The sequence below is a fragment of the Chrysemys picta genome, chromosome 4 (assembly GCF_011386835.1).
Source record: "Chrysemys picta bellii isolate R12L10 chromosome 4, ASM1138683v2, whole genome shotgun sequence".
NCBI lineage: Eukaryota > Metazoa > Chordata > Testudines > Emydidae > Chrysemys > Chrysemys picta.
This window is the reverse complement of record NC_088794.1, coordinates 127,192,319-127,210,043: the sequence shown is the minus strand read 5'-3', so window position 1 is coordinate 127,210,043 and position 17,725 is coordinate 127,192,319. Positions and strand designations below refer to the sequence as shown.

The 17,725-nt window shown below is 39.9% G+C and overlaps 1 protein-coding gene across 6 annotated transcripts in view; it reads right to left on the bottom strand.

Moving 5' to 3' along the window:
- PPP4R4 (protein phosphatase 4 regulatory subunit 4) overlaps positions 1-17,725 on the bottom strand; it is a 111,941-nt gene that overhangs the window by 14,695 nt on the left and 79,521 nt on the right. For all 6 annotated transcript variants that reach the window (XM_042858665.2, XM_005307491.5, XM_065595652.1 and 3 more), the window contains 7 exons: positions 16,179-16,262; positions 15,153-15,335; positions 12,414-12,519; positions 11,407-11,554; positions 3,213-3,357; positions 266-307; positions 86-160 (listed from right to left, as the gene is read on the bottom strand). In XM_042858665.2, the coding sequence (XP_042714599.1) occupies positions 86-160; positions 266-307; positions 3,213-3,357; positions 11,407-11,554; positions 12,414-12,519; positions 15,153-15,335; positions 16,179-16,262 (783 nt within the window). The remainder of the gene's footprint in view (positions 1-85; positions 161-265; positions 308-3,212; positions 3,358-11,406; positions 11,555-12,413; positions 12,520-15,152; positions 15,336-16,178; positions 16,263-17,725) is intronic.

Here is a 17,725-nt window from a genome sequence, read left to right as displayed (position 1 = left end):
CTGGAATCACCTTCCCAACAGCATACATTAATATTTAGCTTTAAGCTATGAAACTATGGCTGGCATATTATATTAAAAAACATACCATTTCCAACAGGAGCTGTTCTTCTCTTTCTTTCTCTTGATCCAACAAATCATTTTCATAAAACCTTTTCTGAAACTGATTAAAGTTTAAAATAAAACAAAACAGTAATAGAAATAACGATATATTATGCCATACATTTTTAACTCTCACTTGCAAGTGTAAAAGTTGGAAGGCACTTACAGCATCCACAGAGATTTCCATTCTGTCCAATTCTAACACCGTCTATAAAAAAATAAGTTAAAATAATATTTTTACCCTAAGCTGTCCAATAACTCCAAGAACATGCTAAGTTTTAGCTTAAAGGGAAACTTGTCATGGTAGAAAAGCTTAAAATACTGACATTCAATACCTTCATAGAATCATAGAAGATTAGGGTTGGAAGAGACCTCAGGAAGTCATCTAGTCCAACCCTCTGCTCAAAGCAGGACCAACCCCAGTTCAATCATCCCAGCCAGGGCTTTGTCATGCCTGGCCTTAAAAACCTCTAAGGATGGAAATTCCCCTAGGTAACCCATTCCAGTGCTTCACCACCCTCCTAGTGAAATATTTTTTCTTAATATCCTACCTAGACCTCCCCTACTGCAACTTGAAATCATTTCTCCTTGTTCTGTCATCTGCCACCACTGAGAACAACCTAGCTCCATCCTCTTTGGAACCCCCCTTCAGGTAGTTGAAGGCTGCTAACAAATCCCCACTCACTCTTCTCTTCTGCAGATTAAATAAGACCAGTTCCCTCAGCCTCTCCTCACAAGTCATGTGCACCAGCCCCCTAATAATTTTCGTTGCCCTCCGCTGGACTCTCTTCAATTTGTCTACATCCTTTCTGTAGTGAGGGGGCCAAAACTGAATGCAATACTCCAGATGTGGCCTCACCAGTGCCAAATAGAGGGGAATAATCACTTCCCTCGATCTGCTGGCAATGCTCCTACTAATGCAGCACAATATGTCGTTAGCCTTCTTGGCAACTATATCCCTACCCTCCAGCATATCTACCTCTCCCCACAGCTTAGTGTCATCTGCGAACTTGCTGAAGGTGCAATCCATCCCACCATCCAGATCATTAATGAAGATGTTGAACAAAACCGGCCCCAGGACCGACCCCTGGGGCACGCCGCTTGATACTTGCTGCCAACTAGACATCGAGCTGTTGATCACTACCCAACAATCTAGCCAGCTGTCTATCCACCTTATAGTCATTTCATCCAGTGAATACTTTTTTAACTTGCTGGCAAGAATACTGTGGGAGACTGTATCAAAAGCTTTGCTAAAGTCAAAGTATATCACGTCTACTGCTTTCCCCATATCCACAGAGCCAGTTATCTCATCATAGAAGGCAATCAGGTGGGTCAGGCATGACTTGCCCTTGGTGAATCCATGATGACTGTTCCTGATCACCTTCCTCTCCTCCAAGTGCTTTAAAATGGATTCCTTGAAGACCTGATCCATGATTTTTCCAGGGACTGAGGTGAGGCTGACTGGTCTGTAGTTCCCTGGATTCTCCTTCTTCCCTTTTTTAAAGACGGGCACTATATTTGCCTTTTTCCAAACATCCACGACCTCCCCAAATTGCCACGAGTTTTCAAAGATAATGGCCAATGGCTCTGCGATCACATCAGCCAACTCCCTCAGCACCCTCAGATGCATTAGATCTGGGCCCACTGACTTGTGCATGTCTAGCTTTTCTAAATAGTCCTTAACCTGTTCTTTCACCACTGAGGGCTGCTCACCTCCTCCCCATACTGTGCTGCCCAGTGCAACAGTCTGGGAGCTGACCTTGTCTGTGAAGACCGAGGCAAAAAAAGCATTGACTACTTCAGCTTTTTCCACATCATCTGTCACTAGGTTGCCTCTCCCATTCAGTAAGGGTCCCACATTTTCCCTGACCTCCTTCTTGTTGCTAACATACCTTAATAAGGGTCCCATTTGTAAGGATTTTTTTTAAAACTGAAGAAACATTATTGTATTGTTGAGAACATAAGAATGACCATACTGAGTCAGACCAATGATCTGTATCCTATATCCTGTCTTTTGACAGTGTCCTGTGCCAGACACTTCAGAGGGAATGAACAGAATGAGGCAAATATTGAGTGATCCATCCCCTGTCATTCAGTCCCAGCTTCTGGAAGTTACATGTTTAGGGAAACCCAGAGCATGGATTTGTGATCCTAACCATCTTGACTAATAGCCAAGTTGATGGACCCATAGTTGATGTAAGCATCCTCCATGAGCTTATATAACAACCCATCTGCTGAGAAGTTAATGCTGCAATCAGAAAATACTCATAGAGGTCTGTTTTCTCACCAAATCCCATTCTGATTCACAAAGGAAGGGCTAAATTGTGCCATTTATATATGATCTAAAGTTAGCTACACTGTGCTAAAGTGAGGGCACGAGAGTAATACAGACACTGTCAATATCTCTTGGGGCTCCCCTGTGAAACTAGGAGTGGGGGAGAGGTAGAGTAATTTGTGACGACCCCCAGCCTTTTATGGGATGTAGCATACTCATTCTGCTGGCTGACGTATATGAGGAGGCAAAGCTATATTTAATCTATACCCCGCCCACACGCTCTTAGGGGGAAACAGCTGGCATGCATCCATAAAGACTGCAATCCAGGTAGTCCTAAACTGGCTGCACTGGGAGAAGAGGCCATTTTTACTTCCCACCTCTTTCCTGAGTGGCTGTGTTGGGAATAAGTACAATCTAGCACTAAGAAAATGCATCTTGTCACTAAAGAATAGAAACAATAGCAAAACATTTATACTTCAAGGATTCTTGCTCATTTTTACCAATGTGAACCTTTCTTCCCATACCTGTATTCATACTGCTACCCTTGGAGCAGGCTGAGACAATCACTAAACAAGAAAGCCTGACTTACAGTGTCAAGCAGTTAACTGTATTTTAAGAAACCAAGAAAATATCTCCTTGTCTTAAATTCAGCAGAATATAATATCTTTCAATCTGACATTTTCTCTGATTCCAATTGTTCAAACTGACAAAAAGGATAACAGAGTCCTTGACCTCCTATCCCAACCTCAAGAGCAAAGACTGAAGCCAGGACATCAATAGTCTTAATTTACAGTGACAGCTGCAACATAAAATGTTCCTTGATTAGAAAAATACTTACTCGTTTTACAATAGTCAAGACATCTTTATCTTTTTCCTGACACAGAAGTTTTCTTATACACAACTCTAACTGCTGAAGTAAATGTTTGTCCGTAGGAACCTTCAGGGTAGATTTCACTTTTGGCAACAAATAGCAAAGCTTCATTCTATAAGAAAAGGAATTCATATTTAACTTCTAATGCAGACAGTGAGCAAATATTTGGTTCCATTGTTTAATAAAAGCAGTAGCCAATTTGACTCCACTTCATATCTGCTTTTATTTTCCAGCCTAACTCTAAACTTGATTTTTATGAAGTCCTTTGACTAGGTAAGAATGAAAGGCAAAGCTGAAGAATGTGAAAAGCAACACTTAAAATGTAAGTTATTTCCAGTCCCAGGGTAAAATTTTCAAAGGCACCTAAGTGACTTCAGAGCCGGAGTCTTATTTTCAAAAAAGGGACTTAGGGACAGATTTTTAAAAGTATTTAGGCACCTAAAGGTCTAGATAGGTGCCTGGTGGGATTCTCAAAAGCATGCAGGTGCTGTACTCCCTTAAGTGTCTGGTTCTTTGGCATCTTGGAGCCTGAGTCTCACTGAAAGTCCATGAGATTTAGATTCTTAAGTGCCTAAGTCCCTTTTGAAAATAGGACTTTAGACACTTTTCGAAATGTTACTCTTGGTCTCTGGTCTTCCAGGCTACTGCAGGAGAGGAAGTGCTCTATATTGTGACACTGCTAGATGATTTAGTCTAAACAAACTCTCCCTGACCTGAAGATGAATGAACACATGAAAGGGCTACAGGATGGAGGTAAGGCTGAAGGGGAGGAGACCCTCTAAAGAATTCAGGGTAAATCTGGATGGGATAATGAAATGTGGCTGCACTTCTGACTCCTAGCAGTTTTGCAGGTGCTCACACTGAAATGATAAAGTTGTCACTGCCTGATACAATATCACTGAACATTCAAAATTCTATAAAGTATTTAATAGGCTTTCCAGTACTGTTCTCCATAATGGCTTACTATACTGCATGAAACTGTTAATAACTTTCTAAAATAATTACGCTCAATTTTACACAGTAGAAAATGCCTGTAGAGACTCTTTTTTTAAAGAGTTTTATTATAATGGAATCATATACACAAAGCTGTACCTTGTCAGCTATGAAACTAAATTTTTGAGGCCATTTTCTCAAAACAGCAAATTTAACATTTTTCAGTTTTCTTCAAGGATTCTCTGATTTCATAATATAAATTCAGTTTGATTAAAGAAATAAATATAAATACAGGAAGCAAAATGTCCTTATTTTCAAACAGATCTTCAGATATAGAAAACTAATATATTTACAACCCTGAAAGCATTTTCTATAATGCCATCAGTACAAAAATAGTATACTATATTATTACAAAATGTGGAATCTGAAACACTGTGTACGTACTGAAATATAAGAGTAGAAATATAAAAAATGCTGTATCGGATCTGGTCAATGGGCGATTGGAATGGCCAGTGCCAGATGTTTGAGAGAAAGTTAAAATAAACCCCAAGAAGAAAATTATGGAATAAGATGTCCACAGAGGAAGTTTTTACTTAACCCCACCAGTTAGTAGCTGATTTATGCCAGGATATATGAGGTTTTAAATCACTGTTTATTGTTAGCATACTGATACAATTGTGGATGCTCTCAATATCCATATTCACTTTTATGAATCCTGCTAAGCTTTTGGCCATGCTGATAACTTGTGACAATGGCTACTGATGCATTCTGTAAAATGCATTTCCTTTTTATCAGTGGTAAATTTGTTGCATTTTAATTCCACTGAATATCCCTTTGTTCTTGTATTAGTGGTAAGAGTAAACAGAAGATCCACTACCTTCACTATACCATTCTCATGCAAAAACTATATTAAAAGGATATTAAGGTTGCAAAGTGAAATACTCTAAAGTTTGGACATGACAAAGATAAGGCGGTTTGTGCAACCTTAACTGTGCCCTCTTTTGCACATACATTTGGAGTTAGTATTTTTTCAAATGAGTTAGTGTTGTTACATGATCACCATTTCTCAAATATACAATATACTATCAGAATAATAAAATTTTTACACAACCCTAGGTACACATGTGTAGAACTTTATACACAATGTAAAAAAAATAATATTCCCAACATTCAAAGAGAAATTATTTCACGTTTAATATTTAGGTTTTATTTTTATATTCCAATGGATTACAGAATGTGTCTCTTTAAAAAAAAAAAAGTTGTATTTGTCATCAATAAATTTTATCTGCCATTCTGCTGACTTAACTTTGTTAAGTCCTTCTGAGGTTCCTCACAGTCTTCTCGTCTTGATTAACTTACATAACTTTGTGACTGACACAAATTTCACTACTGCACTGTTCAATTCGCTTCCAGATCATTAACAAATGTATTAAACAATAAAGATCCATGCACAGAACCTGCAGGCACCCCAGTGAATCTTTTATGTTGAAAATTGATAATTTATTCCTATTTTTTTCTGTCCTAGACATTTTCTATTTAAGTCAGTACTTTAGCCTTCATATTGTGCCAACTGAGGGCTGATCCAAAGTTCAATTAATTCAATGGGAGAGACTCCCATTCATTTTAATGGGTCTTGAATCAGGCATCTAATTTTTTTAATAGACCTATAAAGGTCTTTGTAAAAGTACAAATAAGTGATATCATATGGTCCTCCTCTAACCACTATTATGTTGACATGCTGTAGTAGATTAATAGGCACGATTTAACTTTATAAAAACCATGCTTTTGTGCCCTATCATACCATGTTCTTCTGGATGTTTTATAATCTTCTAAACTATCATAATGAAAGGTTTCAGAGTAGCAGCCGTGTTAGTCTGTATCTGCAAAAAGAAGAACAGGAGGACTTGTGGCACCTTAGAGACTAACAAATTTATTAGAGCATAAGCTTTCGTGGACTATAGCCCACTTCTTCGGATGCATATAGAATGGAACATATATTGAGGAGATATATATACACATATACAGAGAGCATAAACAGGTGGGAGTTGTCTTACCACCTCTGAGAGGCCAATTAATTAAGAGAAAAAAACTTTTGAAGTGATAATCAAGCTAGCCCAGCACAGACAGACAGTTAGATAACAAGTGTGAGAATACTTACAAGGGGAGATAGATTTCAATGTTTGTAATGGCCCAACCATTCCCAGTCCTTATTCAAACCGGAGTTGATTGTGTCTAGTTTGCATATCAATTCTAGCTCAGCAGTTTCTCGTTGGAGTCTGTTTTTGAAGTTTTTCTGTTGTAATATAGCCACCCGCAGGTCTGTCACTGAATGACCAGACAGGTTAAAGTGTTCTCCCACTGGTTTTTGAGTATTTTGATTCCTGATGTCAGATTTGTGTCCATTAATTCTTTTGCGTAGAGACTGTCCGGTTTGGCCAATGTACATGGCAGAGGGGCATTGCTGGCACATGATGGCATATATCACATTGGTAGATGTGCACGTGAACGAGCCCCTGATGGTATGGCTGATGTGATTAGGTCCTATGATGATGTCACTGGAATAGATATGTGGACAGAGTTGACATCGGGGTTTGTTACAAGGATAGGTTCCTGGGTTAGTGGTTTTGTTCAGTGATGTGTGGTTGCTGGTGAGTATTTGCTTTAGGTTGGGGGGTTGTCTGTAAGCGAGGACAGGTCTGTCTCCCAAGATCTGTGAGAGTAAAGGATCATCTTTCAGGATAGGTTGTAGATCTCTGATGATGCGCTGGAGAGGTTTTAGTTGGGGGCTGAAGGTGACAGCTAGTGGTGTTCTGTTATTTTCTTTGTTGGGCCTGTCTTGTAGGAGGTGACTTCTGGGTACTCGTCTGGCTCTGTCAATCTGTTTTTTCACTTCAGCAGGTGGGTATTGTAGTTTTAAGAATGCTTGATAGAGATCTTGGAGGTGCTTGTCTCTATCCGAGGGATTGGAGCAAATGCGGTTATATCTTAGAGCTTGGCTGTAGACAATGGATCGTGTGGTGTGTCCTGGATGGAAGCTGGAGGCATGTAGGTAAGTGTAGCGGTCAGTAGGTTTCCGGTATAGGGTGGTATTTATGTGACCATCGCTTATTAGCACAGTAGTGTCCAGGAAATGGACCGCTTGTGTGGATTGATCTAGGTTGAGGTTGATGGTGGGATGGAAATTATTGAAATCATGGTGAAATTCCTCAAGGGCTTCTTTTCCATGGGTCCAGATGATGAAGATGTCATCAATGTAGCGCAAGTAGAGTAGGGGCGTTAGGGGACGAGAGCTAAGGAAGCGTTGTTCTAAGTCAGCCATAAAAATATTGGCATATTGTGGGGCCATGCGGGTACCCATAGCAGTGCCGCTGACTTGAAGGTATATATTGTCCCCAAATGTGAAATAGTTGTGGGTGAGGACAAAATCACAAAGTTCAGCCACCAGGTTAGCTGTGATATTATCAGGGATACTGTTCCTGATAGCTTGTAGTCCATCTTTGTGTGGAATATTGGTGTAGAGGGCTTCTACGTCCATAGTGGCCAGGATGGTGTTTTCTGGAAGATCACCGATGGATTGTAGTTTCCTCAGGAAGTCAGTGGTGTCTCGAAGATAGCTGGGAGTGCTGGTAGCGTAGGGTCTGAGGAGAGAGTCTACATAACCAGACAAGCCTGATGTTAGGGTGCCAATGCCTGAGATGATGGGGCGTCCAGGATATCCAGGTTTATGGATCTTGGGTAGCAAATAGAATACCCCTGGTCGGGGTTCTAGGCATGTGTCTGTACAGATTTGTTCCTGTGCTTTGTCACAATGGTTGGGCCATTACAAACATTGAAATCTATCTCCCCTTGTAAGTATTCTCACACTTGTTATCTAACTGTCTGTCTGTGCTGGGCTAGCTTGATTATCACTTCAAAAGTTTTTTTCTCTTAATTAATTGGCCTCTCAGAGGTGGTAAGACAACTCCCACCTGTTTATGCTCTCTGTATGTGTGTATATATATCTCCTCAATATATGTTCCATTCTATATGCATCCGAAGAAGTGGGCTATAGTCCACGAAAGCTTATGCTCTAATAAATTTGTTAGTCTCTAAGGTGCCACAAGTCCTCCTGTTCTTCTTTTTGCGGATACAGACTAACACGGCTGCTACTCTGAAACCTTTCATTATGCAAGGCACTGCATTTAGCCGTATGGAGTGGAAATCCATCAACCTCATGAAAAAACTCGTACAGATACAGACAGACATCATCTTCCTTTCCAAATGCAAGCAGATGGACATCATACCAAAAGGACTAAAGGTAAAAAATCCATTACAATCTACATATCACACAGACTATGCTGAGAGACTGTGTCACACACTCTCAAAGAAACTGCGAAATCACCTGATCAGCATCCTATACAGCAAACAGGGAAAGATTAAGAATGAGCTCTCAGAACTGGATACTCTCATAAGAAACCAACCTTCCACACAAACTTCCTCATGGATAGACTTTACAAAAACTAGACAAGCCATTTACAAGACAAACTTTGCCTCTCTACAAAGGAAAAAGGACACTAAACTATCTAAACTGCTACATGCCACAAGCAGCCACAACAGTAGTTCCCTTAACCCACCCAGCAATATTGTTAATCTTTCCAGCTATACTCTTAGCCCAGCAGAAGAGTCTGTCCTATCTCGGGGCCTCTCCTTTTGTCCCTCCAGACCCATGAATATGATACAGTTCTGCGGTGACCTAGAATCCTACTTTCGACGTCTCCGACTCAAAGAATATTTCCAACATACCTCTGAACAGCATACTAACCCACAGAATCCTCCCTACCAGCACTACAAAAAAAAGGATTCTGCGTGGACTCCTCCGGACGGTCGAAACAACAGACTGGATTTCTACATAGAGTGCTTCCGTCGACGTGCAAAGGCTGAAATTGTGGAAAAGCAACATCACTTGCCACATAACCTCAGCCATGCAGAACACAACGCCATCTACAGCCTCAGAAACAACCCTGACATCATAATCAAAAAGGCTGACAAAGGAGGTGCTGTCGTCATCATGAATAAATTGGAATATGACCAGGAGGCTGCTAGACAGCTCTCTAACACCACATTCTACAGGCCATTATCCTCTGATCCCACTGAGGATTACCTAAAGAAACTACACCATCTGCTAAAAAAACTCCCTGACAAAGCACAGGAACAAATCTGTACAGACACATGCCTAGAACCCCGACCAGGGGTATTCTATTTGCTACCCAAGATCCATAAACCTGGATATCCTGGACGCCCCATCATCTCAGGCATTGGCACCCTAACATCAGGCTTGTCTGGTTATGTAGACTCTCTCCTCAGACCCTACGCTACCAGCACTCCCAGCTATCTTCGAGACACCACTGACTTCCTGAGGAAACTACAATCCATCGGTGATCTTCCAGAAAACACCATCCTGGCCACTATGGACGTAGAAGCCCTCTACACCAATATTCCACACAAAGATGGACTACAAGCTATCAGGAACAGTATCCCTGATAATATCACAGCTAACCTGGTGGCTGAACTTTGTGATTTTGTCCTCACCCACAACTATTTCACATTTGGGGACAATATATACCTTCAAGTCAGCGGCACTGCTATGGGTACCCGCATGGCCCCACAATATGCCAACATTTTTATGGCTGACTTAGAACAACGCTTCCTTAGCTCTCGTCCCCTAACGCCCCTACTCTACTTGCGCTACATTGATGACATCTTCATCATCTGGACCCATGGAAAAGAAGCCCTTGAGGAATTTCACCATGATTTCAATAATTTCCATCCCACCATCAACCTCAACCTAGATCAATCCACACAAGCGGTCCATTTCCTGGACACTACTGTGCTAATAAGCGATGGTCACATAAATACCACCCTATACCGGAAACCTACTGACCGCTACACTTACCTACATGCCTCCAGCTTCCATCCAGGACACACCACACGATCCATTGTCTACAGCCAAGCTCTAAGATATAACCGCATTTGCTCCAATCCCTCGGATAGAGACAAGCACCTCCAAGATCTCTATCAAGCATTCTTAAAACTACAATACCCACCTGCTGAAGTGAAAAAACAGATTGACAGAGCCAGACGAGTACCCAGAAGTCACCTCCTACAAGACAGGCCCAACAAAGAAAATAACAGAACACCACTAGCTGTCACCTTCAGCCCCCAACTAAAACCTCTCCAGCGCATCATCAGAGATCTACAACCTATCCTGAAAGATGATCCTTTACTCTCACAGATCTTGGGAGACAGACCTGTCCTCGCTTACAGACAACCCCCCAACCTAAAGCAAATACTCACCAGCAACCACACATCACTGAACAAAACCACTAACCCAGGAACCTATCCTTGTAACAAACCCCGATGTCAACTCTGTCCACATATCTATTCCAGTGACATCATCATAGGACCTAATCACATCAGCCATACCATCAGGGGCTCGTTCACGTGCACATCTACCAATGTGATATATGCCATCATGTGCCAGCAATGCCCCTCTGCCATGTACATTGGCCAAACCGGACAGTCTCTACGCAAAAGAATTAATGGACACAAATCTGACATCAGGAATCAAAATACTCAAAAACCAGTGGGAGAACACTTTAACCTGTCTGGTCATTCAGTGACAGACCTGCGGGTGGCTATATTACAACAGAAAAACTTCAAAAACAGACTCCAACGAGAAACTGCTGAGCTAGAATTGATATGCAAACTAGACACAATCAACTCCGGTTTGAATAAGGACTGGGAATGGTTGGGCCATTACAAACATTGAAATCTATCTCCCCTTGTAAGTATTCTCACACTTGTTATCTAACTGTCTGTCTGTGCTGGGCTAGCTTGATTATCACTTCAAAAGTTTTTTTCTCTTAATTAATTGGCCTCTCAGAGGTGGTAAGACAACTCCCACCTGTTTATGCTCTCTGTATATGTGTATATATATCTCCTCAATATATGTTCCATTCTATATGCATCCGAAGAAGTGGGCTATAGTCCACGAAAGCTTATGCTCTAATAAATTTGTTAGTCTCTAAGGTGCCACAAGTCCTCCTGTTCTTCTTTAAACTATCATAGAAAATCTTAGCCCTGTTACTCAACTTATTTAAAGAAGCCATTTAATATTATATTAATATACACCATGAAACTAATAGGGTTGTTTTTTTCCATATAAGATTTCATACAATTGGTACAATACCTCACATTTGCTACTGGATCATGGGTAAGCTCAAGCACAGGTAGAAAGAAGTATTTACAGAAGAATGATTTGGAAAACAGTTCCATAATGAATTCACAGGTGTCTAAAAAACGAAGTCTGTTCCAGTAACTTTTTCCTTGGCCCAGCTCTGGAAAATAAAATCCCAAAAAGGTTATTTGTAAAGTTTTCAGAATGAAATAGCTCATGTCTCAAAGATTATCCTGAGATTGAAAGTGATTTTAAGGATTATGATGGGGCCAATAAACTTGTCACAAACCCCAGCATGTCAGCCTATCTCAAATTCACTCTCTGGTTGAAATCCTGTCCCCACTGAAGACAGTGCAGTTTTGCCACTGATTTCAATGGGGGCCAGAATTTCATCCTCTGTGTTTGATTAGCCCACTGAAACATCAGAACTACCGAGTGACACAGCTGGTTCATGGAACAGAAACTCGTGCATTTCACACCACATATCAGGTGCATGAAGCTAGAGCTGTGTAAACACTAAGGATCATTAATGAGGGCTTTTCATCCTTCTATGCAATTTTTGAGGAACTACAGTACAGATCAGTAGGTCAAACTTGTTAGCTGCTTTTAAATTATTTAAATCCTCTATACGTTATTTATTTTTCAGAAAACTTATCATTCAGCACTTTTTAAAATGCAGCCTCTACTGTTCTATTTTCTAAGAAAAAGTGTGCTTTGTATAATACAGCACCTTCAGCTAAAAATATTGAATTCCAGCAGTGTGGTTTATAGGATCTTTCAGCAAATTGTAGATTTCCTGCATAGACTCTTCCTGCTGAGTACTTTGCATAGCTGTGGTACATATTCACACGTGTTATCTGATGACACTGTGGGCCAAACTGGTGGTCCCGTATGTCTTCTGACTATTGTTTCTTCATTGATTATATGGTTACAGAGTACAACCCTAAGCACCACCTCCTTTTCGTTTACCAGAATTAATTTGCTTCTCATAAAGTAATCAAGAAAAAATTACTGCTTACGTTCAATCAATTTCTGAATGACTTCATGCCTCTGTTCTTGTTTGCGATTATAGCGTAAATAAACACAGAGAGTTCGAGCAGCTGCTTTTTGGACAGGGAGAACATTCTTAAAAGAAACAGGAAACATAGTTAAAACATCTAAAGGCATGTATAGGTACTTCTGGACACTATCAACTACAACAGAAAAATAGACAACAACTCATCAGGTTCCTTCGGAAAGTGTGATATTTTGGCATGTGGCTCTATTTTCCTTTTTTTCCCCTTGCAATATATTCTACATTATTTTTTCATTCTAAGGTTAACAGATATTACACTTCAAGTTAAAATGCTTTTTAATATCTACTCAGATAAAGTAAAGTATTTTTACAAATACATTCCATTAATATCTAATTAGACCTCTTCTTTAATTCAAACAATTGTCACTTTCCAGGCTGATAACAGCCAAACAATAATTTATAGGCACAACTGGTTGAAAAAATTTGGTTCCATAAAATTTAGGAACGAATGCAGATGTTTAAAAAGGTCTGAATGTTTAACATTGAACCTGTATTGTGTTCTAGGCGCATGTAGAACATAACTTACTGTATACTGCATTTTAATTTCAGTTTTTGTGGCTCTGCATGGCTCCTGATGTGTGTAGTATTTACAGACCTATAATTTTGGCCCATGATTAAGGCTAAGATTTTGTCATGGTTATTTTTAATAAAAGTCACGGACTGGTCACGGGCAATAAATCAAAATTCACGGAAGCCGTGACCTGTCTGTGACTTTTGCTGCTACAGCTCCATTGTTTCCCCCGCCACAGTGATAGCTGGGAGCTGTGGGGATCCCCTCCACTTGCAGCAGCTGGAAGCTACAGGGTGGGGGGCCCTCTGCCCAGGGCAGCTAGGAGCTGCAGGGTGACCATATTTCCCAAAGAGAAAATGGGATACCTTCAGCCACTTGCCCGAGGCATCCCCCACTCCCCACACGAGGCTGTCACCCGTTACTGGAACCCTGAAGAGGGCCCCCTCAGGAGTCTGTCACCTGTACTGGAACCTTGCAGGCCACCCCCAGTCACTTAGTGCCACTGTCGGCCTGTAACTGGAACCCTGTCAAGACCCCACTGGTTGCCAGCTCCAGCGGGCAGCAGCCCCTGGGACTGAAGCAGAGAATGTCATGGAGATCTCTGGAAGTCAGGGATTCCGTGACTTCCATGACCTCTGTGCCATAAACGTAGACTTATCCATGATCCAACAAAGCACTTAAGCATGTGCTTAATTCTATCCTTATTCAAGTAAAGCACTTAGGCACATGCTTAACTTTAAGACACACAAAAAAGAGTCATGAAAAGCGATAGCTTTCTGCAGAAATTTTTTTTTTTTTTTTTTGTTAAAAAAAAATTGTTAAAACCAAAACATTTTCAGCCAAACCCCAAAATATCTGGATTCGGATTTGCTACTGCAATACCTCATGGGAGGTGTAGTTCAGTTGCCTCATGTCCTCATTCTCCTTTTGGGGCTGAGTTCCCCAGCCGGACTTCATATCCCATGATACATCATGGCTGTGGGACTCCTATAATGTACTGCCTCCTCTCACCCGGAGGGAAGACAATGGTGCATAATAGGATATGTAGTCCGACCAAGGAGCCTGGACAGGAGAGGAGACTGGGAGCATGAAGCAACTGAACTACAGCTCTCATGAAGCAGCACAGTAGCATACCAAATTTAAATATTTTGGTTGTTGGGTGAAAACTAAAAATGTTTTGCTTTTCTGGCATCCATTTTCCATTTTCCGACAACCAATGTTTATTGGTCAGCTTTTTATATAGTTACCAAATATTCACATTGAAGTAGGTCATGGCACTGCAAAGAGTTTACCATTCATATTTTATTCATATGTCCCAGTGTGCGAAAATAATAAAGAGCTCCCACATCCTTTGCTTTTTAAAATATATTAGTTTTAGTATAAATGTCATGCACATTTTGTCTCCTATTACTGCTAGTAAGCAATATGAGGCCTGATTTACCATTGCATTACTCCACAGAAATCACTGGCATATCACTGATCTAAAACTGGAGTAATGCAATGGTGAATTGGGCCCATCAACTTTGACCTTTTTTTGTATATTACCCACTTTCTCTACTCTCTTCATCCTTTTTTGTGTGTGTGTGTTTAAGCTCCTTGGTATAGGGACTGCACTTTCTACTGTTTTTGGAAATCACTTAGCACACTACTAGTGCTACCAAAAATAAACAACAACTGCTGCTCTTTTATAGTACTCTTCTTCCTTGAATTTAATTTAACAAAGCCCCAATCCAGTCTTTCTAAAGCACAATTTACTCCATGGAATTAAATGTCACATAAGAAAGAGTGTAATATAAAGTAAGCTAAGGGATCAAGCAAAAGATTCATTTTTCAGACGAGAAAATTTTGATTTACACAAAAACTTATTGAGAATCAGCAATGGCATTGGAAGGGAAATCCAGAAAAGAATACATGACAATTTCATGAAATGTTAATTAAGTCCAACTTTTCCTATGAAAGGTGTGTTTTTGTTCTTTGAGCATTTTCTTAGTCTTATGTGATAAAACCAGTGAACAACCTAACTTTGTTCTATAGACGATAATATAATAAATACTAAGTTTAAATAAAATAAATATTACATAAAGGTATTATTTATATTGCATTAGTCATTCTAAAGCATCAGAAACAAATATGAAAACAATAGAAGAGAGATAGAGAGAGCTTGGGGCTCACATTTGTCATAATGATTGTCAACATTCTGTGCAAAAAACGATAATAAATCTGATCACTTGATATGATATGAGGCAGGCATGCATATTTTTGTAGTAACTTCTCATGAGTTCTCCATTTTAAAGAAGTTGCTGCTCTCTGTTCCGCAGTTGTTAGTGCTGGAATCAAGTCAGGGACAGTCAATAACTAAAAATATAAAATAAAAACATTAAAAATTTAAAATCTCAATTTGTTAAGACACAGTATTAATTGAAGCCTAAAAATTATGTTAATTTAGAAATCTAGACTGATTTGTTTCTATTTTAAGATGATAGCCTGTGTTTTTGCATATGCAAAATCCATTTATCCAGTCATGTTTTTATATGGCCCCCCAGCAATGGACAAACTACATTAATAAATTTGTACTCACAGCATGCCCGTGAGGTAGGGTAGTATCATCCCCATTTTACAGATGGGAAAACTGAGGCATTTGCTCATGATCACAGAGGGAGTACGTGGCAGAGCTGGGAGTAGAACCCAGGTCTCCCAAGTACTTGTTCAGTACCCTAATCACAAGGCCATCATTCCTCCTAAAAGGATTAACAGTCTGAAAGGGCAGTTCTACATAAAGTTACCCAGATGTGCATACAAATCACTATTAGACATATACAACTACAGTACTTTGACTATGAAACCACAAAGATGCAATTACACAACTTAGATGCAACTTAGCAACTATGTTTGAAAATTTGATCCCTTTTGGAAGCTTTGTGGTTATTTATTCAGAAAGAAGGTATGTGTAAACTGAAAATTTTTGCATTGTACAAAAGGGCCTTACATCTATATAATTATCTCTCCCTCTTGATATGTATATAAATAAACAAACAAATACAAATGTCAGTTTGCAGTTTTATAAGAGTCAGGATCCGGTCCCATAGTCCTTCTGAAAACAGACTCTCAGTGATTTCAATGAGCATTACATATGTGAAACAACTTCAGTACTAACCTCCTTCATGTTTAAAACTAAACTACAAAACACAGGTTGCTTACCTTGCTTTCTGATCCACTGTTTTCTCCTCCAGTAGTCATAAGTTCAAGAATTTCAGGAAGGTGACTTATCAGTGCATCTAATACCTATTTAAAAAAATGTTGCATTAATCATGTTTGTAAATTTACTTGGCCTGTTTCTTCTCTTGCACAAGTTTGACACTGGTAAGTCCCTCCTGACTTCAGTGGTGTTACTACTCTTTTACACCAATATAAATGAAAGGAGAATCAGGTCCCATTATTTGTTCTGATGATGTTACTAAGATCATACCCATAATACAGTCAGATCTTTTAAACCAAAGTATTCACAATATAAAATATTAAAATGTAACTATCTGTCTATGTACCTCAGCAGTTTCGTAAGAACTTTATCAGATATGAAAGCAAATAAATATATTTTGGACAATTTTTGCCAGACAAAACTTAAAACTCTTTTTTTATCCAGCTTTAGCAAAACTGCACTTGATAGAGTAAAATATAATACACTGGAAATGCAGAATAACATGCCATTGAAAGCTTGGGGCATTTAAAACTAGACTAGAAATAACACTGTTAAACACACTGTAGGGACAACTCCTAAATTGATGACTGATGGTTTTAGATCCTCAATTTTTGAGTGCCCAACTTGAGACATCTTAAAGGGGCCTAATTTTCAGAAGTGCTGAGAACCTGCTTTATGAAAATCAGGCCCTTTTAAGGTGTCTCAAGCTGAGCACCCAAAATCCATATTCATTTTTCAATATCTTGACCAATGGCCCTATTCAAAACAAAGTGGTCCAGATATTGGAATAATTCCACTGAATTCAAAAGGAGTAGTCACATGCTAAAGATGAGAGTTGAAATTCCTTCAGTATTTTACTGCATTGGGGCTGAATTGCTATTTTCTTATTTAATCATTTGGCCATTTCAATGGAGAACCAAAAATCTCACAACATCTTTGCAAGATGATTAAGTATTTTACACATGGCAAAACTGAGGCACATGAAATTTAGGTAAGTAGCCCAAGGTTACACAGAAAGTCTGTGCCAGACCCTGGACAAAAATCTAGGTCTCCTTTCTATAAGTCCTGTCCCTTAATCACAACACTATCATACCTCCTGTTCAGTCAGAGAAAGAAAAATAACCCCAAAACTTGAAACCTCTCCATAATCTATGTATCCTGAAAATTAATCGATTTACATGTAATTTTATTAATTAATCAATCTAGATAAGTTACAGGGGCAGTGGAATCTGGGTTGGGGGGGCTAGCGCCCCTGCAACAGAAATATTATTGTGATCTATGTTTCTGACCCTGCATATCCTTCTTAAGCAAGTTGTTTTGTGAGCTCAAGCCAGGCAGGGCTCCAGGAGTGCAGAGGGCAGAGGCAAGAGCGAGACCCTGAGGGGCTCGAGCGGCTGCTGCAGTGCCAAGGATTGGTCTGGGGCGCAGGTAGGAAACCAGGTGATTAGGCTGGGATAAGCCACCTCTGGTGCAAGCCACTGGGCCCCCACTTCCCAGCCCGGAGCCAGCTGCTCTTCTCACTCCCCAGGGAGCACACTCACCCCATTCC